Source organism: Haliotis asinina, chromosome 15 (genome assembly GCF_037392515.1).
Source record: "Haliotis asinina isolate JCU_RB_2024 chromosome 15, JCU_Hal_asi_v2, whole genome shotgun sequence".
Classification (NCBI taxonomy): domain Eukaryota; kingdom Metazoa; phylum Mollusca; class Gastropoda; order Lepetellida; family Haliotidae; genus Haliotis; species Haliotis asinina.
In genome coordinates this window covers 44,439,725-44,462,464 of record NC_090294.1, presented here as the reverse complement: position 1 = coordinate 44,462,464, position 22,740 = coordinate 44,439,725, and the positions used below count along the sequence as shown (strand labels likewise).

At 38.5% G+C, this 22,740-nt stretch overlaps 2 protein-coding genes across 2 annotated transcripts; both read left to right on the top strand.

Moving 5' to 3' along the window:
• Positions 1–2,100: 2,100 nt before the first annotated feature.
• Positions 2,101–17,465, top strand: LOC137265249 (uncharacterized). Its single transcript, XM_067800603.1, has 2 exons — positions 2,101–2,182; positions 15,503–17,465. The coding sequence occupies exon 2, from the start codon at positions 15,523–15,525 to the stop codon at positions 17,386–17,388; it is 1,866 nt and encodes a 621-aa protein (XP_067656704.1). The 5' UTR covers positions 2,101–2,182; positions 15,503–15,522; the 3' UTR covers positions 17,389–17,465.
• On the top strand, positions 5,656–8,380 carry LOC137265248 (uncharacterized). The gene has a single exon (XM_067800602.1). It carries the CDS (start codon positions 5,667–5,669, stop codon positions 8,334–8,336), a length of 2,670 nt encoding a protein of 889 aa, XP_067656703.1. The 5' UTR covers positions 5,656–5,666; the 3' UTR covers positions 8,337–8,380.
• Positions 17,466–22,740: the final 5,275 nt, after the last annotated feature.

Genomic DNA, 22,740 nt, shown 5'->3' with positions numbered 1-22,740 from the left:
GTATTCATTTAGGAAAAAGACTTTTCTTCTCATGATTATGAAATCAATTCCCTTCATAAGTATGCAATGAAAGGTACAAAGAGATCGCTTTTTCAGTAAAGAAGTATTAGAAAATGGACGTAATGCTTGTCGAAATTAAGACTTGACCTGATGTATATATTTTTAACAATTTCCGTATAAATATTGTTTGAGTTAGACATTCTGCCATCAGATATATTTTAATCGCATTTGAATTGACTTTATTATCGAAAAACAATGATAATGAATCATGAAACGTTTTGACAAAGTCGCACCTGGTCAATTAATATTCATAATAGTTTTGTCTATAAAAACGACACAAACCAATACAATGAACAAGACAATTCCTTTAAACAGTAGTATGTGTGCCCCTACATTTGATAAAATGTACAAATCATTTTCATTAATATTATCCGTTTTACTTCTAAGTTGGAATTAAATCGCTGTTTATTAACCTGTTCATATGTAACTGCAATATTTGTCCCAACGTATTGAATATTGCACATCACGTGAACTAAAGCACATGTTGCAGTAATGGCTACGTGTGATCTTCCAACACTTGTGTAGGGGCTTAAAATGTGGTATAGTACACTTACTGAGTCAATTTCCCATGTAGATATTATTCAAACAATCAAAAGCTTTCAAAGAATAAAAACGGATACCTTATATCCACACATGATATGGTGTTGAACATGGATATATGTAGATACTGAAATCAGTTTCATTAAAAAATATCTGAACGATGCGCAAAATATACATCACAATACTATAAGTGCAATCGGAATGGTATGGGCATTGTGTTTACTCTTGTTCAACCGACCTTCACCTCAAAGAAATTGCCTAATATGTGCAACAATGTTGACGTATGACATCACTACCGATGACCGATTTCTCTCAAAATGGCGGCTTCGCTGAGAAGGGTACACGGGATTTTGCGACGACTTTTTGCTTGATTCAGGGATCTTTTGTATATAAATGTGAGATGTAAGTAATCAGAATTATTCTGACTATTTGTGTATTGTGATATGTTCTTATCGTTTACATTGTAAATGACGGAACAAGCCAGAAATGCCGATAAGTACCGTTGTCGTTCTGCGTGATTTTGCGTCAGTCATGGCGTCACGCTGCACTGAAAGTTTGACAGTTTCTTATGAATTACCAAATTATTTCATTGTATCTATTTTCAATTTGCTATTTTTTGCCACGATACTCTTCCCCTGAATATACTAAGCGTATTGAGCCATTGTAAGCAATGATTAGAGGGCTGGATGTTGGGAAATTTCCGAAAATGCTACGCAGTGTAAAATTGGAATTTTTCTTTGTTTACGTTTCAGTCAAGCGCTGTCTTTCGAGCACAGCGTTCGTTTTCATGCTAAATATATTTCGTTTCGTTTTGTCTAGACAGTTGGTATTGGTGACAAAGACCATTTGTAATTTGATTCTAAGATATATGGGGAATTCAATGATGCATTTGTAGCAGCTAACTATGAAGTATACATGATGTAATGGGCTTCTCAATACCGGCCTTCTCGAAACGTGATTTTGTAAACACTATCCAATATGGCGGAAAGCGCACTTCGGCGTTCGTGTAAGTGTATTTTCGAAAACATCCCAACCGATTCTGGGTACATCGGTGACGTTTCAGAATTATCATTCCTGGTTACATGAAAACTTGATATCAGTGATCATTAATATGCTATTTTTGAAATTCATTACTCCCAGTAATTATCCGATTTTCACATTTCAAAACATATTGAAAATAACGCTGTGAATCTCGATTTTGTACAGTTTGAAAAATGGCGACATTTACGATGAAGCCTATTTTGAAAGGCGATTTTCAGCACTTTAGCTTGGTCTGAGATGATAGTGGATGGTATCAATAAACTGGGAATTTTCCGCAGAATTCAAAACTGTGTAGTATTTATATATGCGTGGTATATTTAGAATTTTATTGGACTTCCAAGTGAGGTATGTAGAGGAAGGACATATATGTCCCTGTGGCATCCAGGGGGTTAAGTAACATCAACGGCCCCGACGGTAATGATCGTGAATAATATACGTCGTGGGGATAGTAGTACTAATGTTTAACAGTACAGCCTGACCGAGAGAGATGTGAGGCACCGAGGGTAAATTACGTCGAACTGCTTTTGAGCATACACCTGAGGTTAGTATTTTTCAACATTTCGACAGCTAAGTAATTCGTTCATTGTGCATCATTCCGCATCTCAAACGAAGGCAATAGGCTAAGAATGTGCGCACTGTAATGTTTTGAGCTTATTTGGTATGAGTCAAAATAGATTTATCTCCCTTTGTTGTAGAAAATACATTGAAACATATATTTTCATTTGGAGATCGGGTTACGTAATCATAAACTGTTATTAACGATGTTTGTTATATACTGTATACAGTGTGTATTATTCTACACCAGTGAATGTATTTGTATGTGGTCATTGTAGATCTCTATGGTTGGCCATGAAGCGGAACAAGTTGTCATTCACTGTCATACAAAACCATCACTCAGTATCATGTAGATCTTTTGTTTTACTGTGTGGTGCTAAAGCAGTATTCAAGAGACATGACAACGGTCTGTAAATGATTGAATCTTGACTACACAAGCTAGTGATTGACAGCACTGATTTACACAATAAGAGATTCATATACAAGAAAGGCAAGACTTCTACCCATTTAACCCTGACTGAAATGGATTCTATTTTTTAGAATTATTTCAAGGGTTTAGGGTTAGGCTTTGTATATAAAGGGGGAAAGATCTAGTTTTAGCCATAAAATGATAATGAAAACAAGGGTTATGGGCAGAAATCTTACGTTTTTCACATCCATCAACCAAATCACGATACCTATCCAGAGACCACATTCAGTGTATACATGGTGTCTGGCTCAACCAACTCACCCTGCAATTTTAGTCTGTCTCACAGTCCCTGAACCACATTATTTTCCCTACTGCCAAGCCCTCCCTGCAATGATAACGCCCTACATGAATCAAGTCGAGATTTTACCCGGTTCAATTTCTAGTCTCCCTGGGGCTCCTTTTCAATTTATATGGGTTTGTCACAAGACATTTTAACAGGGTCAAATAGACAAAACATTGAGTGAAGACATTTCATTGGTTACCAAGACTGAAACTGATAAGTTTTTTGAAAGGTAAACTGGTTGACATGAATGGATCTTGCTGGTGTTCATTTGTGCCAATCTTGTTAAGGGGTGGTGACCATAATGACGAAACTCTGAGGCTCAGCCATTGTCAGTGTTGTGTTTTAGTGATGCTGGACTTGGTAAATTTTGGCCATGTTTATATTGAAATGACAGGTAACATCTTGGACAGACACTCCGGCTTGCAAACATCCAATGGTCTGGTTTCTTTCAAACTGAGTTAAACGTGACATTGTTGAACAAGGAGTGTGGTAGACCAATCTTTTGTGCAGTCTTATACTCACCAGTGGTGGTGACAATTTGTGCATGTTTGATTTTACAAGAAGTGTGTGCCTGATACCCATATGATTATTGGTATGGTGTGTTTTGGTGATTCCTTCTATTGATTTCTTTTTACTCGGGCCTTCCAGAACACAACAATAATCATTGACATAACACTATCAGGCTTCACAATATGCTTGGGAGGGATACGCATTTGTTTCCTATTTTGATTACAAAAGCATGTCAGTATGCATTCAGAGACTAATATTAGTCTACTGTAATTTGCCTCTTATGACAAGTTGAAGATTGATTCTGTCGGTAACCAAGATCTTTCTCTGTACAGAAATGTATATTTCCAGGAATTGTGATGGAGATTATCTAAAGGTGCATAGATTTGTTCCAATGCCAAGTCATTACAAGAGATTATCAGCAAACCAGAATATCTATTTCACTGGCACTTGTAATACCTTACAATTTTCTTCATTCTGATAAAATATCAAGTAATTTGCTTTGGAAATAATTATGCATTGCCAATGTGACAAATCAACTGATGCTGGTGTACGGTGGAAGCCCTCAAAACAGGCATTAGTTGGAACTGGTAAAAATGCTGGTATTGAGGGCATGCCAGTTTAGAAAATATTCTTACCTGTGCCCTAGTATGTGACTGAACTACAGCATATTCTTTATTTATCAACCTTACTTGACTGGTCTAGCCATCTCGACACGGTGAGGTTATACATAATATTCACAGTGCCTAATAAGCTTAATGCTGGTGGTAATCCACTGTTCTTGATACACGTTCAGTCAGTTAGCCAATCAACAGGATAGCCAAGATAACGAATGCCATTTTAGAGAAACTTAATTGCTGTACAAAAAGTCAGTTAGGCAGTCGTTGTTGTGCCGAAATATGGAGTAGACCGACGCCGGATTACAGGGCGTGTAACTGATTATAAATTAAGTAGCTTCTGTTAAGATCAAATTCTGGAGCAGATATTGAGAGCATGCTGAATGGGAGGGCTGCCTGTTTCACAGACAGACAGACAGACAGATTGACAGATAGACAGATAGATGAGGAAAACAGATATAGAAATTTCGTGATAAAATCACAAGCATTGCAAAACCATTTCTTGATAAAAACAAATTTGATCAATAATTTGTATTGACAGATGTACCCTAGACCTCAGTCACCTCAGCATGATAACCGGTGCCATATTGGTATGGGGTTGTTATTAGGATGTGTCTGTTTTCACTGCTGTGGCAGTAGGGTGGTCTGATGGTTACTGTGTTTGCTCATCGTGCTAAAGACCCAGGTTCGATTTCCGTGAGAGGTATTGTAAGAAGCCTATCTCTGGTGCGCCCCTGTCGTGATTTTGCTGGAATCTCTGTAAAACTATAGTCACTCACCCACTTACTGTTTTCAGTCACTTATGAGACCAGCTCGGTGATTACAGCATCATTTGCATCTGATGTTTCTCATAACCACCAACATGAATTATTAACTATGTTATCTTCCCATTTTTTTTATCTGACATTTGTACTGACATTTATGACTTTACCAGGATTTGGCATTTCTTTTGTTTAGACAGGGCAATGTTTGGTGCATTGTGGAAGTTATGAAAGTCTTATTTCTCACAATTCATGAATAATGTTTTTTGAGACTTTGGATCTGGTTTGACAGTATGCATGCAAAAAAATGCATGCAAACTGGATGTACATGGGCTGATGCACAGGATGTTGTGGGTTGAGTCACATCGTGAGGCATCTTATAGAATTGATTTGCTCAGCAGTAAACCTGATAAGCGCTAATGCTTCGGACATCAAAAATGTACCCTAAATTGTGATTATCATGTCATTGGTGCTAAGTGACTTAGCATATAACTGGTAACATTGAGTTATTTCCATCCTTTCCACGCAAGGGATGCTAGATTCTAACCCTGACATGGAACGTAACTGTGATAAACATGTAATCCTCTTATTTCCATGCTGATGATCTCGGACATGGCTGAAGAATGCCGTGTAGTCATGGAAACCAGATGAGCACTTTGCCTGAAAATGCCAAAACTGAGAGACAAACATTCATGGAAAATGACGCTTGCATGGCCGCTTGTGATGGATGGTGTTTGGCTTGATGAAATCCTGAGAACATGCCATGATATATCTACAAAAGGACTTAATTTGTGATTTTTCTGTTGCTAGGAAGAAGAAGAAAAGGATCGAGAATGGAGAAGCAATACTCTGTGCAGTTCTTTACGTCCTTTATAGAGAAGCTTCAAGGATTGTGTAGAACTTCTCTGGACTTTAGTCAGACTGTGGATGTGAGTGGTTACTTGTGTTTGGAGATCGACAACATGAAGAAGGAGAGATATGTCCTCAGTGAACTGCTACAGAGCAATGGAAATGTGGTCAGTGAGAGCTACTGTACGAAGGCGTTCAAAACATCAAGAACTATAAATCCATCCCGACCTCAACCAATGATGGGCAGGAATAATGTGAACGTTCCGACAAGCAGAGACAATGTTCACCAGCATAATCAAAACAGAAGACGATCAAGGCCTGATTCCTCAGTTTCTCAGAATGTAAATATTCCATCAAAAGTTCGTAGATCAGTTGATGTCATTGAAGTCATTGACGATGATCAGTCACCTACTATAAATTCATCAGGGAAGAGTTACCAGTCAAACTCCAAGCAAGGACAGAGGTGGCCAGCGGGCAGGGAGATGCCCACTATGCAAAGACCCCCACAGAGCCAAGTAAAGAGATCAACTGTAAGTCAGAACAGACAAAAGGACCAGTATAGTGCCATGATGAGACAACAGGGACAGTACGGTGCCATGGGTAAACCGCCAGATTCATTTAGTGCCACAGTGAGTCAGCAGGAACAAATGGCTCCCAGGAACAGGCTTCAGGAACAGTTGGGTAATAGGAATAAACAGCAGGAACATTATGGTGCCATTAACAGACTTCAGGAACAGTTTGGTGCCATTAGCAGACAGCAAGGTCAGTTTGCTGCAATGAACAGCCCCCAGGGGCAGTATAGCGCCTTTAACAGACCGCAGCTTGGTGCCATGAACAACCAGCATGGGCAGCCTGGCAGCATCAACAGGCAGCAGGGACAACTTGCCGCCATGAACAACCAGCAAGGACAACTTGGTGTTATGAACAACCAAGGGCAGCTTGGTGCCATGAACAGCCCTCAGGGACAGCTTGGCACTTTGAACAGCCCTCAGGGACAGCTTAGCGCTTTGAGCAGCCCTCAGGGACAGCTTGGCTCTTTGAACAGCCCTCAGGGACAGCTTAGTGCAATGAACAGGCAGCAGGGACAGCTTGGCGCCATGAACAGCCAGCTGGGACAATATAGTGCCATTAACAGACTTCAGGAACAATTTGGTGCCACAAATAGACAGCAAGGACAAGTTGGTTCCATGAACAGACCGAGATCTGATCCCTTGGTGCAGCAGGCCCAGCAAACAACCATGTCTATGCCTGCAACAAGTCCGATGCAGCAACCCCTCATGCAGGATCCCAGAAGTGCCAACGAAGGATTAAGAGCCCTGAACACCCAAAATGCAAATGTCCAAGGTAACATAGAACAGTTTAATGTGCAGAGACCTCCACCTACTCCTCCTGTGACTGCCAGTGAACATATTGTGAAGGTCAAGTCAGAATTTGGTGCCAATGAAGGATTGAATACAAGTAAGAATTCCACAGCTCCACCTCCAGCTCAAGCGTCAGCTCCACCTGCTCTTCCTCCAGCTCAGAAAGCTGGACAAAGTTCTGAAGCAGTCTCTCAGCCAGCTGCCTCAAGTAACATCACAACACAAGCTGCTAGCTCACAATCAAATAAGGAAGAACCATTGCTGGGAGCACCTGAAGAAGTGGCTGTGAGGATCAAACAGGAACCTATTGCCTATTCTCCTAAGCCTGTATCAGGTTTGGATGAAGATGGGGTTATTGATCTGGATTTGTTTGATGATGACCTGGACGACAATAATCCTGAGTCCTCAGCAGGAAGTGGTCAAGATGACCAGACGGCCTTGGCTAAAGACTATGGTGTACCTAACAAAACTGTCCCAAGGAAGGAAGATCAGTTCAGCCTGGGATCCAAAAAAGTGGTAGATTATGCTGTCAAACAGTTCAAGAAGTATCATTTCAATAAATCAGGTTTAGATTTTGACATGTTGACAGTGGAAACTCAGAAACTTGACAGCCTCTTGCTGGACTTTTTCCAGGGAGTGAGAAAGGGAAATGGTGAGGAGTTAACAGCAAGGACTTTGAAAAATGTGCAAATACACCTTGACATGTATTTAAAGGATAACAGATACCCATACTCAATAGAAAAAGATGATGCATTCAAAGCCTCTAGAGACTTTTTGAAGAACAAGCTCGATCAAAATAAAACTGGGAGACACATGTTGGTTCCAATTGATGACAGTGAAATTGAAATATTGTTTCAGAGACAGGTTCTTGGGGATCAGAATCCTGATGCTCTCATGAGCACAATGTGGTTCGTCAACTCTAAGTACCTTGGTATCAGACGTCCAGCAGATCACTACAATCTGCGATGGGGAGACATTCGCTTATGTACGGACGAAATGGGTATTGAGTACCTTGAGCGTGTAATAAAGGGTTCATACTCTCTCAAAGTGTTTGCTAAGGCACAAACTCCATCTCGATGCTTTGTGAATTTGTACAAAAAGTACTGGACCTTACGACCTCAAGATGCTTTACTGGAATCTTCGCCATTTTACCTGAACTTTAATCCAGGACCGAATTTTCCATGTCCTGAACTTTGGTTCTTTAATGATTCTTTGTCTTGGTCACGTTTTTCAAGTGAATGGAAGAAAATTCTCACAGCAGGTGGTCTTCCTTTAAACAGGAAACCTTGCTGACCTTGAACTTGAATGAGTTGGATGGGTGTGCAGTGCTCATGTTAGTCTAGGCTATTGCTATGTACTTACTTTTGAAAAAATGGCCTAGGTGTCTAAGATACAGTTCTGGCCCAGATTCAAGCCAGACAGACCAAGAAACATAATCAGGATGATTCTGGAATTTGAACCGACAACCCATTAGCGCGACAGGTTGCAGAACCTTAGGTAGCCACGCCACCAATACCCATCCTGGAAGTAAATTTGTCTGTGGTAGTGCCAAAAACTTGCATCATTACGGTGTTGTTGAAATGTGTAAAATGTCATCAATGAAACTCACGACTGAATTCTGAAAAAATATTCTTGATTATGTTTTATTTATAATATTTGTGTACAAACATATTTATGCAGGGAGTATTACTGTGGCTGAATGAAATACAACTACATGTACTTTTGTCTGAAGGGTTGTTATATTAATTTTTCAAGTTTTAGGCTCACCACAAAAGATGTTTTAGTTTTACTTAAATAGTGTATGTGCAATAACATTTCTGACATTTTTTGTTTAGGCCCTTCTTTAGTCAGTAAATGTCTACATGAAATTGACTATCATCCATGAATCTGTCCATAATAAATTATACATTTGGGCAGAGTGCTCAACATTCCTCGTTATCGAATGACAGTGGTGTGGGAAACAGTACCTTAATAGAGTTTTTAGCCCAAATTACCTGGTGTCAGTCATAAGTATGCTTTTCCTCATTTACACGGAACAGATATGGAAATGGATACATAAGGAAAGCTGAAACTATCCAACCGACTAATGTTTCTTTGTTGATAATCAAAGGGATGGGCATTGTGTTGCGTTGTCATGATTACTGTCCTGAAGTATTGTGTGTAAATGATTAAGTGAGCAGACTGTAAAGTCATCATTGTTGAAATATGTGTTGAGCAGGTTGATTTTAATGTATGGAAAGACAATGTGTATACTTGGCTTTTCTGCTGTAGTATGCACATTGGGTTTTTACGTTAATATCCCGGTATACGCAGAAGTATTTTGAGGGGTGGTAGTTTGAGCATTTGCTTGCTACACTGAAGATCCAGGTTCGTTTCCCCATATGGGTACAGTATGTGTACAGTATGTGCGCATTTCTGATGATATTGCTGGAGTATGCTAAACGCTGCATAAAACCAAACTCACAGAAGTAATTTGAAGTCAGTATGGTCAGTTTTTAAGTATGCCGTAGGATATAAAAATTTTAAAACAGTATTGTTAATCCCCAAAACCATGAAAAATGCAAAACTTTCAAAATTGCAGCTACTTATTGTCTACCTCATGGGTAAATGGAGGTAGTTTTCTTCTTGCCACACATTATTTTCACAGACCACATTTGTGAGGTAATTACACTTGAACAATAGATCATGTCTTAGGATTAATGTTTCTTGCGAAGTTGTGATTTAGAAACCATGTTGAACCTTTTATGTTTTGAAAGTGCATTGAGGTGGTTGAGCGGTTGACGTGTTAGCTTGTTGCACTACAGCCATACTTTTACTCAAGAAGGTACGGTCTGAAGCCATTTTTTTTTTATCTGAGAAGATTTTTTAGGAAATTCCTTTGTGTAATGTTGAAATTCTTGTTAGAGAGGTTAAAATGTAAATTGATCATGGATCACTATACCTGTCAGTCTGAATGTTAGTTCACCAATGCAAATTTTACTGATTTACACAGAAATATACTGAAATATATTGCCCTGTGGAAATAACATCCAAGATTGCAGAGTCAAGGCAACAACCTTGACATCAGACTGTTGGTTGGCAATATGAGAGTGTGTAGTTATCATACTAAACCAACCTGAAGTGTGGGAAGAGCTGTGACAGGAACATATTGACAATAAAAGTACATGTAGATGTTTCCTGGTTTCATAAACTTACGAAACTTGAATTTGAAACATAGATGTAATTTAAGAGACCATGGTGTGAGCGTGTTGTTATTATACTGAACTGTCCCACCATGACCTGCTTTTCTGAAAGAATTAGCTAACGTCAGGAACATTTGACGATAAGAACAGACGTATCCTGATTTCTTTGACTTAAGAAATTTGAAACATACACACGTAAACAAAGGAGGTAAAATCACAGATCTCAATGACTTGTCATTAATTTGCAGAATATTAACAATAACCTATTTTAAGAATATTAATAGAAATAGGAAGATGGGGTAGCCACGTTGTTTGAGTCTTCATGCATCTCAGAAAAGACCGAGTTTGATTCCCAACATGGGTACAGTGTGTGAAGCCAATTTCTTCTGCACCCTGCTGCTTGAAAAATCCTTAAAGTGGCATAAAACCATACTCACTCGCAATAGAAATGTGCCCACAATCTTGAAGTAACCACATTTGATAATGTTAAGCCCAAAGAATGGGATGATTATTATAGTTTGGGGCTTAAAGCGTGGAGGTATTGAGTTTGTTTAAAGATCAATCTGATGTGGAAAAGCCAGGTATAGACAGCAAAATATGTTCATGAGTGCAGGTAGACATAAATATTAGATTGCACTTTTGAATAATTAATTGTGTGGTGCTGTGATCCCTATGAAAGCAGACAAGTTTAAAGTTTCTTTACCTAAGCAGGTTTGTGTTTGGATAGATATGTTACTGTAGGCATGTTGATATTTTAATGTCTGAGTAGGTTACCGTACCAGTTGTTTGTCAACAGTTACCACTAGTGTGGAGAAGCGTTATCAGTGTGTTATGTGACTAATTGTGTTATTGTTCTCTATTTTGTTCAGTTAACATTTCCTGGCTCACTGGACTGGCAGCTCTTGGAAATACAGGCACATATATTTTGGTCCAATAAGTTGCACTGTCAGTTATCAACCACCGGTAAACTTGAACCTTTGGGAAAATATAGACTAGGACCTTCCCAATTTCTTGCAATAATGGGCTAAAACATCATTTGGTTTAAGACAGGCTTAATCATAAATCAGAGTAAAGATTTGGTCAAGAGTTCTGTTTTAGTATGTATGTTATTCACTGCCAGTCAGGGTACAAGGCCTGTTTTGCTGTACCTGTAACCGGGAAACAGAAATGCTGCAATTGCTCAGAAATTTAGATTGTAGCATGATGTACCTAGAATTTTGCTAAATAGCGTATGATTATGAAATCTCGATTTGCCAAGTTCTGAAAAAAATTACCTCTATCTATTTTGTCTTTTTCTTGTCATGAGAGTGACCTACATGTTTTGTGTAGTTTCACATTAGATTACATAAATGTAATATATTTTTATTCAAAATAATTTAATAAAATCTAATGTTCTAAGTTAGTGTGTAGTTATTTATGCTGTGAACTTGGAGTTCCTGTTAACAAAGACATAATTCAAAACGTGCTAGGACATTTCTTTACAAGATCCATTCCTTACTCCAGGCATCATTGTTTTATTCCACCCTTCACATCTAGTTTATTGTTGAAGATTGGTTCAGGACTCGGAGTTTATTTTGGAGACCCTCATCTTAAGTCAGTAGTGTCTGGTCCTTGATATTTGTTTGTTATTTAACACTATACATCAATATTCAAAATATACCGGTAGAGGATGTAACATGTACACAAGAATGTCCCCCTCATCTGTATATGACTGTCTGTAAATAGTGATGTCTGAACCAGAGAATGAGTGACTGACATCATGAGCATCACTCTACATATCTGGGACCAGACAATCCCCTGATCAACAGCATGAGCATCAATGCACAATTGGGATTTGATCACATGTTGACCAAGTCAGCTAGCCTGACCAAATGATCTTGTTACAATCTTGAACTCAATTTTGATGAATTTTCGGTAGTGTGGAACTCATCTCTCGGTCCCTGCCAATTTCCGTATATTAGTCATTATTTCTACATATACATATCATTATTTCACATATGAAATGCTGCTCTAAACATCTTGTTGTGAAACTATACTAAAACTGTCATGACAATGTCGATTAAAACAGACTACTTTTATATGTATTTTTTTACTCACATAAGTTGAACTGTTCCCTTGGTTCCAGCGAGTTTGATACAGTGGGGTTTGACTGTAGTTTCTTTTTACATCAAGAATGGGTTGCTGAAGATCATCTCTAACCTGGATCTTCGTTGGTTGCTGAAGATCCTTTCTAACCTGGATCTTCATGGGTAAACTGTTACCTTGGTTGATGGACATTCTTTCTTCGGGAAGTTGACAAGTGACAGGACAACAAAGTTTCATCCTTTGGCTATGTATATAGTAAAAACACAATTATACTGAACTGATGGGTTTAAAAAATTAGTGTCTCATCCCAGACACTTGTAGTGTTGAAATATGTACAGTAACTATGGTGATAATGAACTATAGATTGTGGTCCCTTTCAGTCTATTATGAGGCCAGGGCGATTTTATTTCTTGTTTTACCAATTTTTGTTCTGGAAAATCTAAAGACATGAGGGGACAGAAATTACCAGTGAAAGTAATATTCCTTCTAAATAGTAGAAGTAGTGTATATTTGGCAGTTTATGAAGTGTATATGGGGTCAAAAGCAGTCCAAAGAATTTTGTGTACGTTTACATTTAGGGCCAATAAAAACATAATGTAATTTTTGAGTGGGGAAAATTCCTTTTCACTTGTTTTTGTGTTCTCGAAAAATGCAACGGGCTGATTTGTAAATATGGGTTGACACTTGGAAAATTGTATTAACAGAGAAGTTTGTTTGTATCTGAAATGAAACATTTTAATCCCACATTGACTTCCACTCATCAGCATTACTCGCTCAAGGGTTAAACCACTGGTTGCATGGTTAAACCATGTGTTTCTATTTCACATTCAATTGGGTATTTTTCATTGTTTTTAATAGTCATCAGTTTTCATGTTTCATAAAAACATTTCGAAAGTGTGACATACTAAAACAAAATGTGTTTCCACTGTTCATGACCTTATTATATTACTTTGATGTATTGATGCGTGTGGAATATTTCTTTCTATATACCATGTATCTTGCATAATAAGTCTAGAGTTATGTCCCTTGTCTTTGATATGCAGACTTTACGGAACTTACCTCTCTTTTGTGATTGATGAAAGAATGAAGCTTCATAAAGAGGATGACCTATTTTTCTCATATTTCTATATTTCTAATCGTGTTGTAGTTCATCACATTTAATGTCGTTTGTGAGTCTGCTACTATGTTGGAAAAAGTAAATAAATGAATGTATTGAATACTTGCGTTTTCATTGTAGTGTATTCCTATCAAGCTAGATACTCTATCTGCAATTGTGAATATAGTTTTATGCCACTATTAGCAATACTCCAACAATATCATGGCAGGGGACACCAGAAATGGGTGTCACATACTGTACCCATGTGGGGAATCAAGCCCGGACCTTCAACATGACGAGCGGACACTTTAACCACTAGGCTACGTGACTGCACCAGCTAGATACTGATAGTGATACACACAATGTTATTGTAAATGATTATCTCTTATAATACAACATTTCTGGTGTCAGTGTTAGCAGTGATGTTTCGTGAGTGAGTAAGTTTGGTTTTATGTCGCTTTTAGCAATATTCCACCAATATCATGTTAGGGGACATCAGAAATGGGCTCCACACCATGAGGGGAATTGAACCTGTGTCTCTGCTTGACAAGACTTCCTCTAATAGGCTACAACACTTCCTCTAAATGATGTTTGGGAAATATCAAAAACTCTATTTAGAGGACACTAACAGGATAAAGGGTCAGGATGTCCGATTTTGTCAGTTGATGCTTATGATGTCAGTGACTGGTTCGTCTGGTCCAGAAATGAAAATTTACTGACTGAAAAATATAGCTGGAACATAGCTGGTTTTTTGTCATCAGGACGTCACACTCAGCAATATTCCAGCTGTATGGCGACGGTCTGTAAATACCTGAGGCTGGACAAGACAATCCAGTGATCAACATCACGAGCATGGAACTGTGCAATTGGGAACCGATGACATGTCAACCAAGTCAGTAAGCCTGACCACCTGATCCTATTAGTTGCCTCATATGACAACATAGTCACCTTTCATGGCAGGCATGGGTTGCTGAAGGCCTATTCTGAAGACTGGATCTTCACAGATCTCAACAGCGAGGAACTGAAGTAGGATCATGGCATCTGACAGGATGTGTCGTCTGCTTCACCATGTTCGGGGCCAATGACCTCTGAGGCCAGTCTGAGGCACAGCAATGTAATGTGAGAGAGTTACTTCCCAGCAGGAACTTGGGTTTCAGATTCACCTCAGTTACATTTCTAAATTTGTCAATACCTTGTCTGTTGTCACTGAAACGTCTAAAACAGAATCACTGTGGTTTTTCTTTCACATTAAATTAAAACTTTCTATGATACTTAGTGAAATAACAGGACTACCATTCAAACCAATACCAAAGCCAGTTGACTTACTCAGTATCAAGGGGTGGTGGGGTAGCCCAGTGGTTAAGATCATGCTGAAGATCCGGGTTCGATTCCCCTCATGGTTACAAATTGTGAAGCCTATTTCTGGTATCCCCTGTTGTGATGTTGCTGGAATGTTGCCAAAAGCGGCATAAAACTCGCTCATTCACCATCAGTTTCAGCCCCCAATCCCCTGTAGTCATCTCATCTGTGCAAACCTGTGCTGTCAGAAAGCATATGGTTCCTAAACATTGATTAGCAATAATTTAATTCATAAATTGTAATGTCGGTGCAAAAGAAGACTTATTCTTGCCTATCCTCAGAAACAGTTCGGTGTAGAGGAAACCTTGGCCGTGAACACTATTATATGAATGAATCACTGAAAATCATTGATGACATCACGTGTTTGTGAAAGGTGTAAGCATATAAGTAAGCTTTTTGTTGTTTCAGTGCATCTTTATGTAGTGTGGTATCTGCAAGGCAAGTGATATCCATCCAGTATCAATATGATCAGCTGTCAGTCACCAACTGACTTGAGCAGTGGATTTGGGTGTTCAATGGAGTGTTCAGTGAAAACCAACTTACTTACATTTGTGCCGCTCGTGAAGATCTGGTTTAGAACTGGTCTTTAGTAACATATGCTGGAACATTGCTGAGTGCAGCGTAAGACTTAACTCACTCACTCACTGTTAGCTCCATGGAACCATTATTTAGGTGAAAATGTTCATGGTGATATAAACTATGTATTCAATGCCATATTTTATGTTTTCTTCTTTCAGGTCCATAGTCGACAGAAGCCATGGAAAAGCAGTTCTCAGACCGTTTCTTCATCTCCTTTGTGGAGAGCATTCAAGATGTCTGTCGCAACTACCTCCAGTTCAGTCAGTTTGTGGAGGTCAGTGGATATGTATGGGTTGAGATCGACAACCTGAAGAAGCAGAGATATGTCCTCAGTGAACTCCTACAGAGCAGTGGTAATGTGATCAGTGAGAGCTGCTGTATGAAGGCACTCCAGTCTGCAAGGCTATCATCTCAAACTCTCAAAGTGAACCCAGGTACAACTGTTTGCTACCAGACACAGCATCCTCCAACAGCCCCAGCCCCAGCCCCAGCCCCAACACCAGCACCAGAAGGTCATACCCAATTTCACAGAGGGATAGAGGACAGTCATAATGAGAAAAGGCGGCAATCGTGGGTAGAGGCATCGAATGCTCGTCCATCGGAGAAGATGAGGAGGCCGAGTGAAGTGATCGAGATCTGTGACAATGATGAAGCCCAATCCTGGCCTGTCAAAAATGAAGTCCCATCAAGTCATTCTGAGTTTTTTGCAACCTCCTCACAGAGACAGAACTTTAATGAAAGACCAGCAGCATCCACAAATTATGCAAGAGGTAATATGTCTTGTGTGAGTCAAACAGTAGCTCCAAATGCCACTGTAAGACGGTACAGTGATAGTGGTCAGATGAATGTTCAAGGACCATCATCAACAGTGGCCAGCAACCAAGAATATTATCAAGATGACTCCATGGCTGGGTCAGGTTTTGCTTCAGAGATCCAGCAGTCTTATTTTGGAAGTCCGCCAGATGGCAGTAGTTACATGTCCCAGGAACCAGACCTCGCAGCCAATCTCATGATGCCAGATGCAGATGACCTACTCAACTTCCCCGAGGAATCTTCCAGGGATGACAAGAAGCGAGTGAAACTGGAGGTTTTCAGTTCTTCCTCCAGCACAATAGACGATGATGAGATCATTGATCTGGATTTGTTTGAGGATGTCCTTGACGACATTCAACCATCAACTGAATATCAAGACACAACTTCACCTGGATCTAAGTCTGATGAAAGTGCAGGTAGAAAGCAGTGTTCAATAAGCCCAGGATCTGCTCAGGTTATTAAATCTGCTGTTAAACAATTCCAAAGATACTGCCTTGAGAAATATGATCGGGAAATAAATATGTTTTCATTATCACACAACCAGCTTGACACATTGCTCTTGAATTTCTTCAAAGGAGCTCGAAAGAAGAGGGGAGGGGAGTTTTCTTCCCGTTCTCTCAAGAATGTACAGATCCATTTAGACATGTATCTAAGGGATGGTGGTTATCCATATTCTATATCAAAAGATGAAGAGTTTAAGGCATCAAGAGACTTCATTAAGTCCAAGCTTGAAGAGATGGGGAAATATGTGAAAAGTCAGAGACATATTCCTGTTGATGATTCCGATATTGAACAATTGTTTAGATCAAGTCAGTTTGGAGTACATTGTCCGGAAGCCATTTTGAATTCTATGTGGTTCTTAAACTCAAAGTATTTTGCTGTAAGACGTCCGCTGGATCATTTCAACATGAAGTGGGGCGACATATCTCTGAAAACAAGCAATGATGGAAGGCAATATGTGGAACGTAGAATCAATGACACTTTTTCTCTCAAGGTTTTTGCCAAACCACAGTGTCCAAACAGATGTTTTGTTAACATCTACAAACAGTACTTTTACAGAAGACCCCAAGAGACTCTGGATATGGATTCTCCATTTTACCTGTCCGTTTGTAGAAGAGGTACGTCTGATTTGTGGTTTGTGGCAGAACAGATGACCTGGTCTCGAATTGCTGGCATGTGGCGGAAACTGGTCTTGGCAGCTGGTCTGTCAACAAACAAAAAAATAATGTGATTATAAAGCCATTTAATCAAAAGTCAAAACAAGTTATAAGTGAAAACCATTGATATTGCATGTTATAGTTTGTAGTTAACATGTTATGCTGGTCTTGGTTGATTGTCAGTCAGTGGATTTGATTCTTCAAAGGCATTTAGAAATTGGTGTAGTAATACATAACAAATCTTATGGATAACAACTTCATGAATTTATTTCTCATGACGTTTCTGGGCTTGTTCCAGCCCCATCATCAGGTTGAACTGAACAGTAAGGCTTAACTGTTAACTTTTAACTCAGAGTTAACAGTTAAGCATTCAACCTGGTGATGGGGCTAGAACACGCCCTGAAACATCATGAGAAATAAATTCAAGAAGTTGTTATCCATAAGATTTGTCTTGAAATCACTGGATTGTCTGATCCAGTTCAATCTTAATGGAACTGGTCTTCAAGGAGCGTGACTTGACTGATTGTCAATCACCAGATTGTCTGATGGTGTGTAGCTTCCTATAGCTAATATATTCATGTTTGAATTTGGAGTTCATTTGAAAAGGAATCCTTTTTCAACATGTTTTATACCATAATACTGTGACAAAATGTGACCAAGGTCAGTCTTTTTGCTGGTGCTTGATTGGTTTTGTTTTCTATTACTGCAAGTGCAGTGCCCAAATTTATGGTCATATTTTGGCAAAACAGTTCCAGTTGATTTCATGCATAATGCATTGTTAACACAAGTATTTAGTCCTGTTGCTTGTGTCTTTGATAGAAGGCTGTGTAATGACAATCAAGTCTTGCATGTGGCTGGACAAAACAAAGATCTGAGACATCTTACTACAGAACAATCCAACAAATCAAAGTGTCATACCTCAACAGGAAAGTGACAGTTGGAATGTGTTTTCTAATCATGCAACCTCTTAAATGATAACATTGACACTACGACTGATTCTGTCATCATCTCCCATCACTCACTTCAGTGGATAAATATTTGAAATTTGACAAACCCCATACAGCTCATTGAAAACCACAGCCATTCAGTTTAGGGCGTCATCTTCAAACAGAGAACTTTGACTTTGTCAAACTAGTTTTCAAGGTAGTGTTTGGAATTGAAGTTACTACTTTGAAATGTGCCATAGAACTCTTGAAAACTGTTTTCTGATTGTCAAATGTCCATTTGTGGTTAGTACCATTCCAAGTTTGCTCTGATGTCCAGACATGCCATGTTATTCTAGACATGAACAGGATTCAATATTGATTCATGTTTTCGGCTGTGAGGGCTTAGAGGATGAATTAGGAGGTAAACCTACTGTGTTGGAAACTGTATGGTAAAGATTAGGTATGATAAACATGGAGGTATATAACAAAACCATAATACCTATGCATTCGGTTTTAAATCAAACATTGAGCTATTATAAATTCATTATATCCTTCAATGTTTATCTCATTTCTACAATAACAATATTAAGATTTTACAAAATACATACTGTGTTTGAAAATTAGAGGTAATGTGATTATATTCCCCTTAATGGCTTTAATTAACCAATCACAATACAGTCTTTACTGAACTCATAGTAGAATATGCATTGTCGTTTTGTCATTATTTCATAATAGTTTCTTTGTTTACAGATAATCATCAGTTTGTTATCATTTTCTTGTCAGTTTGGTTGTACAGAATCACACAAAAATGTTTTTTTAACATAACTCATATTAACTGACCATGTTTTAGTTTTGTGTTTTATAGTGCAAAAAACACACATTTTGTACTCTTTTAACCATTACATATGACAGACTTGTGGTTAGTCTTAAGCGGAACACCAAATTCATTCCTGAAAAAACACGTGGTTAATTCATATCGAGCGAATAAAAGTTGCCAAAACTTGCCTGCTTCGCTCTCACCCACCCACGAAACCACAGATAGGTTACGTAACTCTGTCGAGAGAGCACTGAAGCAAACCGGAGTGACACCATGTGAGGAAGGATTTTCAGTTAGCTGTATCAGGTAGATTCATAACAGGTTTTTGTAGAGAATCGCTTTCTCTCGTTCGATACTAAGTCTTTAACAAGTTTTACAAAAAGGACGTTTTACAGAACCATGTTTAGTATTCTGTTTATGTGATCTTTAAATTGTTAACATCATAGTGTTTAGAAAGTTAGACAAAAACAGGGATCCAGATGATATTTTAATCAGATTATTCCCATATACTGCTTATCTGTATCTCTGATCTGAACATCTTGTTATGAAACAAAACTAAAACTGTCATAGCTGTGTATGTTAAGACACATTCCATATCTGATGTAAACAATTATTTTTTCAACCTAAAAATAGCTTCCACAGGAGGTACACTTGTATCACAATTAATTATGCATAAGTGTGAAAGACTGATATTTCTGAGGTTGAGAAGAGTAAGTGAGTGAGTGAGTGAGTTTAGTTTTACGCTGCTTTAAGGAATATTCCAACAATATCACAGCAGCAGGACACCAGAAATGGACTTCAAGTATTATGATCCAGTCAAATGATCTAGAGACTTTAGAAATATTTTGTCAAAATATCAGGAATTTCATGGCAGACGTATCATATTTCACCAGACACACAGAATTTCCTCAATTTCTGTGCTTGAAAAGGTGATACTTCCACTGTCATGACAGAACTTTCATATGGTCACAATTGCCCATACAGAGATAGCTACTGATACAAATATTTGTTATCATGATGTTTAGTTTATTTCCAAGTACCATAAACTAAGCATTTATGTTTGTCTTCTATTCAAACACTTAACGAAAAACCAGCAATGTTTCTTTTGCAGTTCAGTAACAAATAACAAATAAGTGGTCTTAACAAATAAGTGGAAAATCTGTAGTTTGCCTTCAGGAGAATTTAGATGTCATTAATCAAATTGTCTCAGGTTAATATAGTTTAACTTTAATTAAACAAAAAATGCAAAATGTGTAATACATACAATAATGCATGTGTCTAGAAATAGCATCTATATATGCTGGTGTATGTCACTAGATTGTGATGTCACACCACAGTGAATAGCATGTATTGATAGATTATCATTAACAGCCTTGAACATCAAGTGATATCACTTATCACTCTGCCTCAAAAGCTGAATAACTCTATTTGGCACATTTGAACCTTTGGCTCTTACTGTTTTCAGACCTGAAGAATTGAAAAAAAGGAAGAAAGGAAAGTCATGTTCTCATGTGGTAATAAACATATCAACATTTTGCTGCCTCAGAATTATTTTGTTTTACAACTCAGACATTTGTGAATGTTTTTGTTAGAAAAAAAACAAAATACTGCACCCTTGTAATATATAACTTGACTGTGTGTTTTAACAGTTAACTGACACAATGGCTTGTGGTCACACAATGACATCCTCCTTTAGTGAATAAAATGTCATCAACCTTTTGTCACTGTTTGATAATACAGAAATATGGTCTTGTCTCTATGATAACAAAAGTTTGTGTTCCAACATCAAGATAGTGGTTAGAATTGATTGTCAGTCACCCATTTTTTTTCGTAAGAGGCGACAAACAGGATTGGTGGTCAGGCTCGCAGACAAGTCATTGTATCCCAGTTGCATTGAACGATGCTCATGATGTTGATCACGGGATTGTGTAGTTGCCTTGCCTCGATTATTTACAGACTGCTGACATATAGCCCTAACATTGCTGAGTGCAGTATAGAACTGAACTCACTCGCTCACTCACTCACTCCAAATCAGCATCTTAGCAAAGCTCAAGCCACAATATATCTCCATGGACAAGGGACCTCGATGGCCATAACGATATGGGATCTTGCAAGGGACTCCTTGAGGGCTGCAAACAGTTTTGAGTCTGGAGGACCCAGTAATCTGACCATAATACAAGATGCTGTATTTCAGGATGATCTTCCTCAAACACACAATATTCCTTATATCCCACAATATGCACATGCCACAGGATTAACAGAGGAATGTGAGTTGAAGTGATCATTGGTAGATGAATCAGGTTCATAATAGATGCCTGTCCTATCACTGCAAGAATTAAAAACACCATTCCTATTGTTTGTTAATGTTCATTAATCTTTGTCCACCATTGTAATGCTAACCATGTATTCATATCAAATAAGGATATGTCATTTTATTCTCAACGAGGGCGAATAAATCGGGGTTGACATTTTTCATACGATGCCCTAGGGCAAAATATGACTGTCATGTGGCGTGACGCCGTGAACAATGCTATGACGTCCTTCTCGCTCGGAAATTTCCAACCTTTAGACACTCGTGTGGTAAACATAGTCTGACTCCTTTAATATCCTCTATATAGCGCACTAGTGTTCTATCTGGGAAACAAGCTTAATTTCGATATTTGAAGTATGAATTGGCCACCGAAGGAAGACTATACTTGACTCTGAATTCTTGAGGATATACACTTCAATAAAAACTAAAGTTTGGTTTTGTTTTGGACTGAGACAGACACAAATTCAGTTTATAAAGTAAACCTATTTGCTCTTTTATATGGAAAAAAAACCTGACCAGTTATATTCTTAGGTCAAGTTCTTTCCAACTAATTATAAGGCGTCTTCCCCCTCAGTCTAAGTAAACTTATCCTCAGTACTTTTCGTTACACTCCACCACTGAGTCTAACAAAACCATATGGGAGGTCGCGTCAGGTAACCTTTGAGATTGACCAATCAGAACACAGCTTACCAAATCGCGAAAGTGCACATTCGCACATCCCTTATGAACTTTCTATCTCGAAAAGATTCGCACCCGAACAATTCCGAATGCTATTTAGCGTACGATAGCTTCCGGGTGATGCACACGGCGTACGTACTGCCATGACAACGGTGAGAAAACAGTCTTCCCCCTCCATCTACTCTGCTTCCTTCAGATTGTACAAAATATAACATGGAAACACAGAACATTTCAAGATTCAATTTTGGTGTCATTTTCGTGATAGAACAAAATAAGTATGTAAAATAGTGTCTTTACCGTTCAGTGTCTAAGAATAGTGTTGGCAGAGTCTTAATGTACTTGCGATTTCCAAAAATATCAAAAGACTCAGTCCAACCTAATTTGGTTATAGAACAATTCCGGTGCCATGAATTGTCCACAATGGTGTACAAACCCAACATAGTGAAACTCGTGTCGACCATGAAGTACTTCTTATGTAGTCCCCAGACGGTTGTGTCGTGAGCCAGTTTTTGTAGTTTCCTTCACTGTACTCGTTTGATTTCTTCTGACTGGAATCAGATACTCGTTTGAGTCATCAATTATAAATATTAACAATACCACATTCTTCAGAAAGTTTCCGAACCGTTGGTGATGGTGATGTTGACAATAATTTGAAACATGTGCTTGTTTGTATATTTTATCATGATGGTCCCAG

What these genes read in the sequence shown, in the direction of transcription:
- LOC137265248 (XM_067800602.1), top strand. Translation starts at nt 5,667, where the DNA reads ATGGAGAAGCAATACTCTGTGCAGTTCTTTACGTCCTTTATAGAGAAG.
- LOC137265249 (XM_067800603.1), top strand. Translation starts at nt 15,523, where the DNA reads ATGGAAAAGCAGTTCTCAGACCGTTTCTTCATCTCCTTTGTGGAGAGC.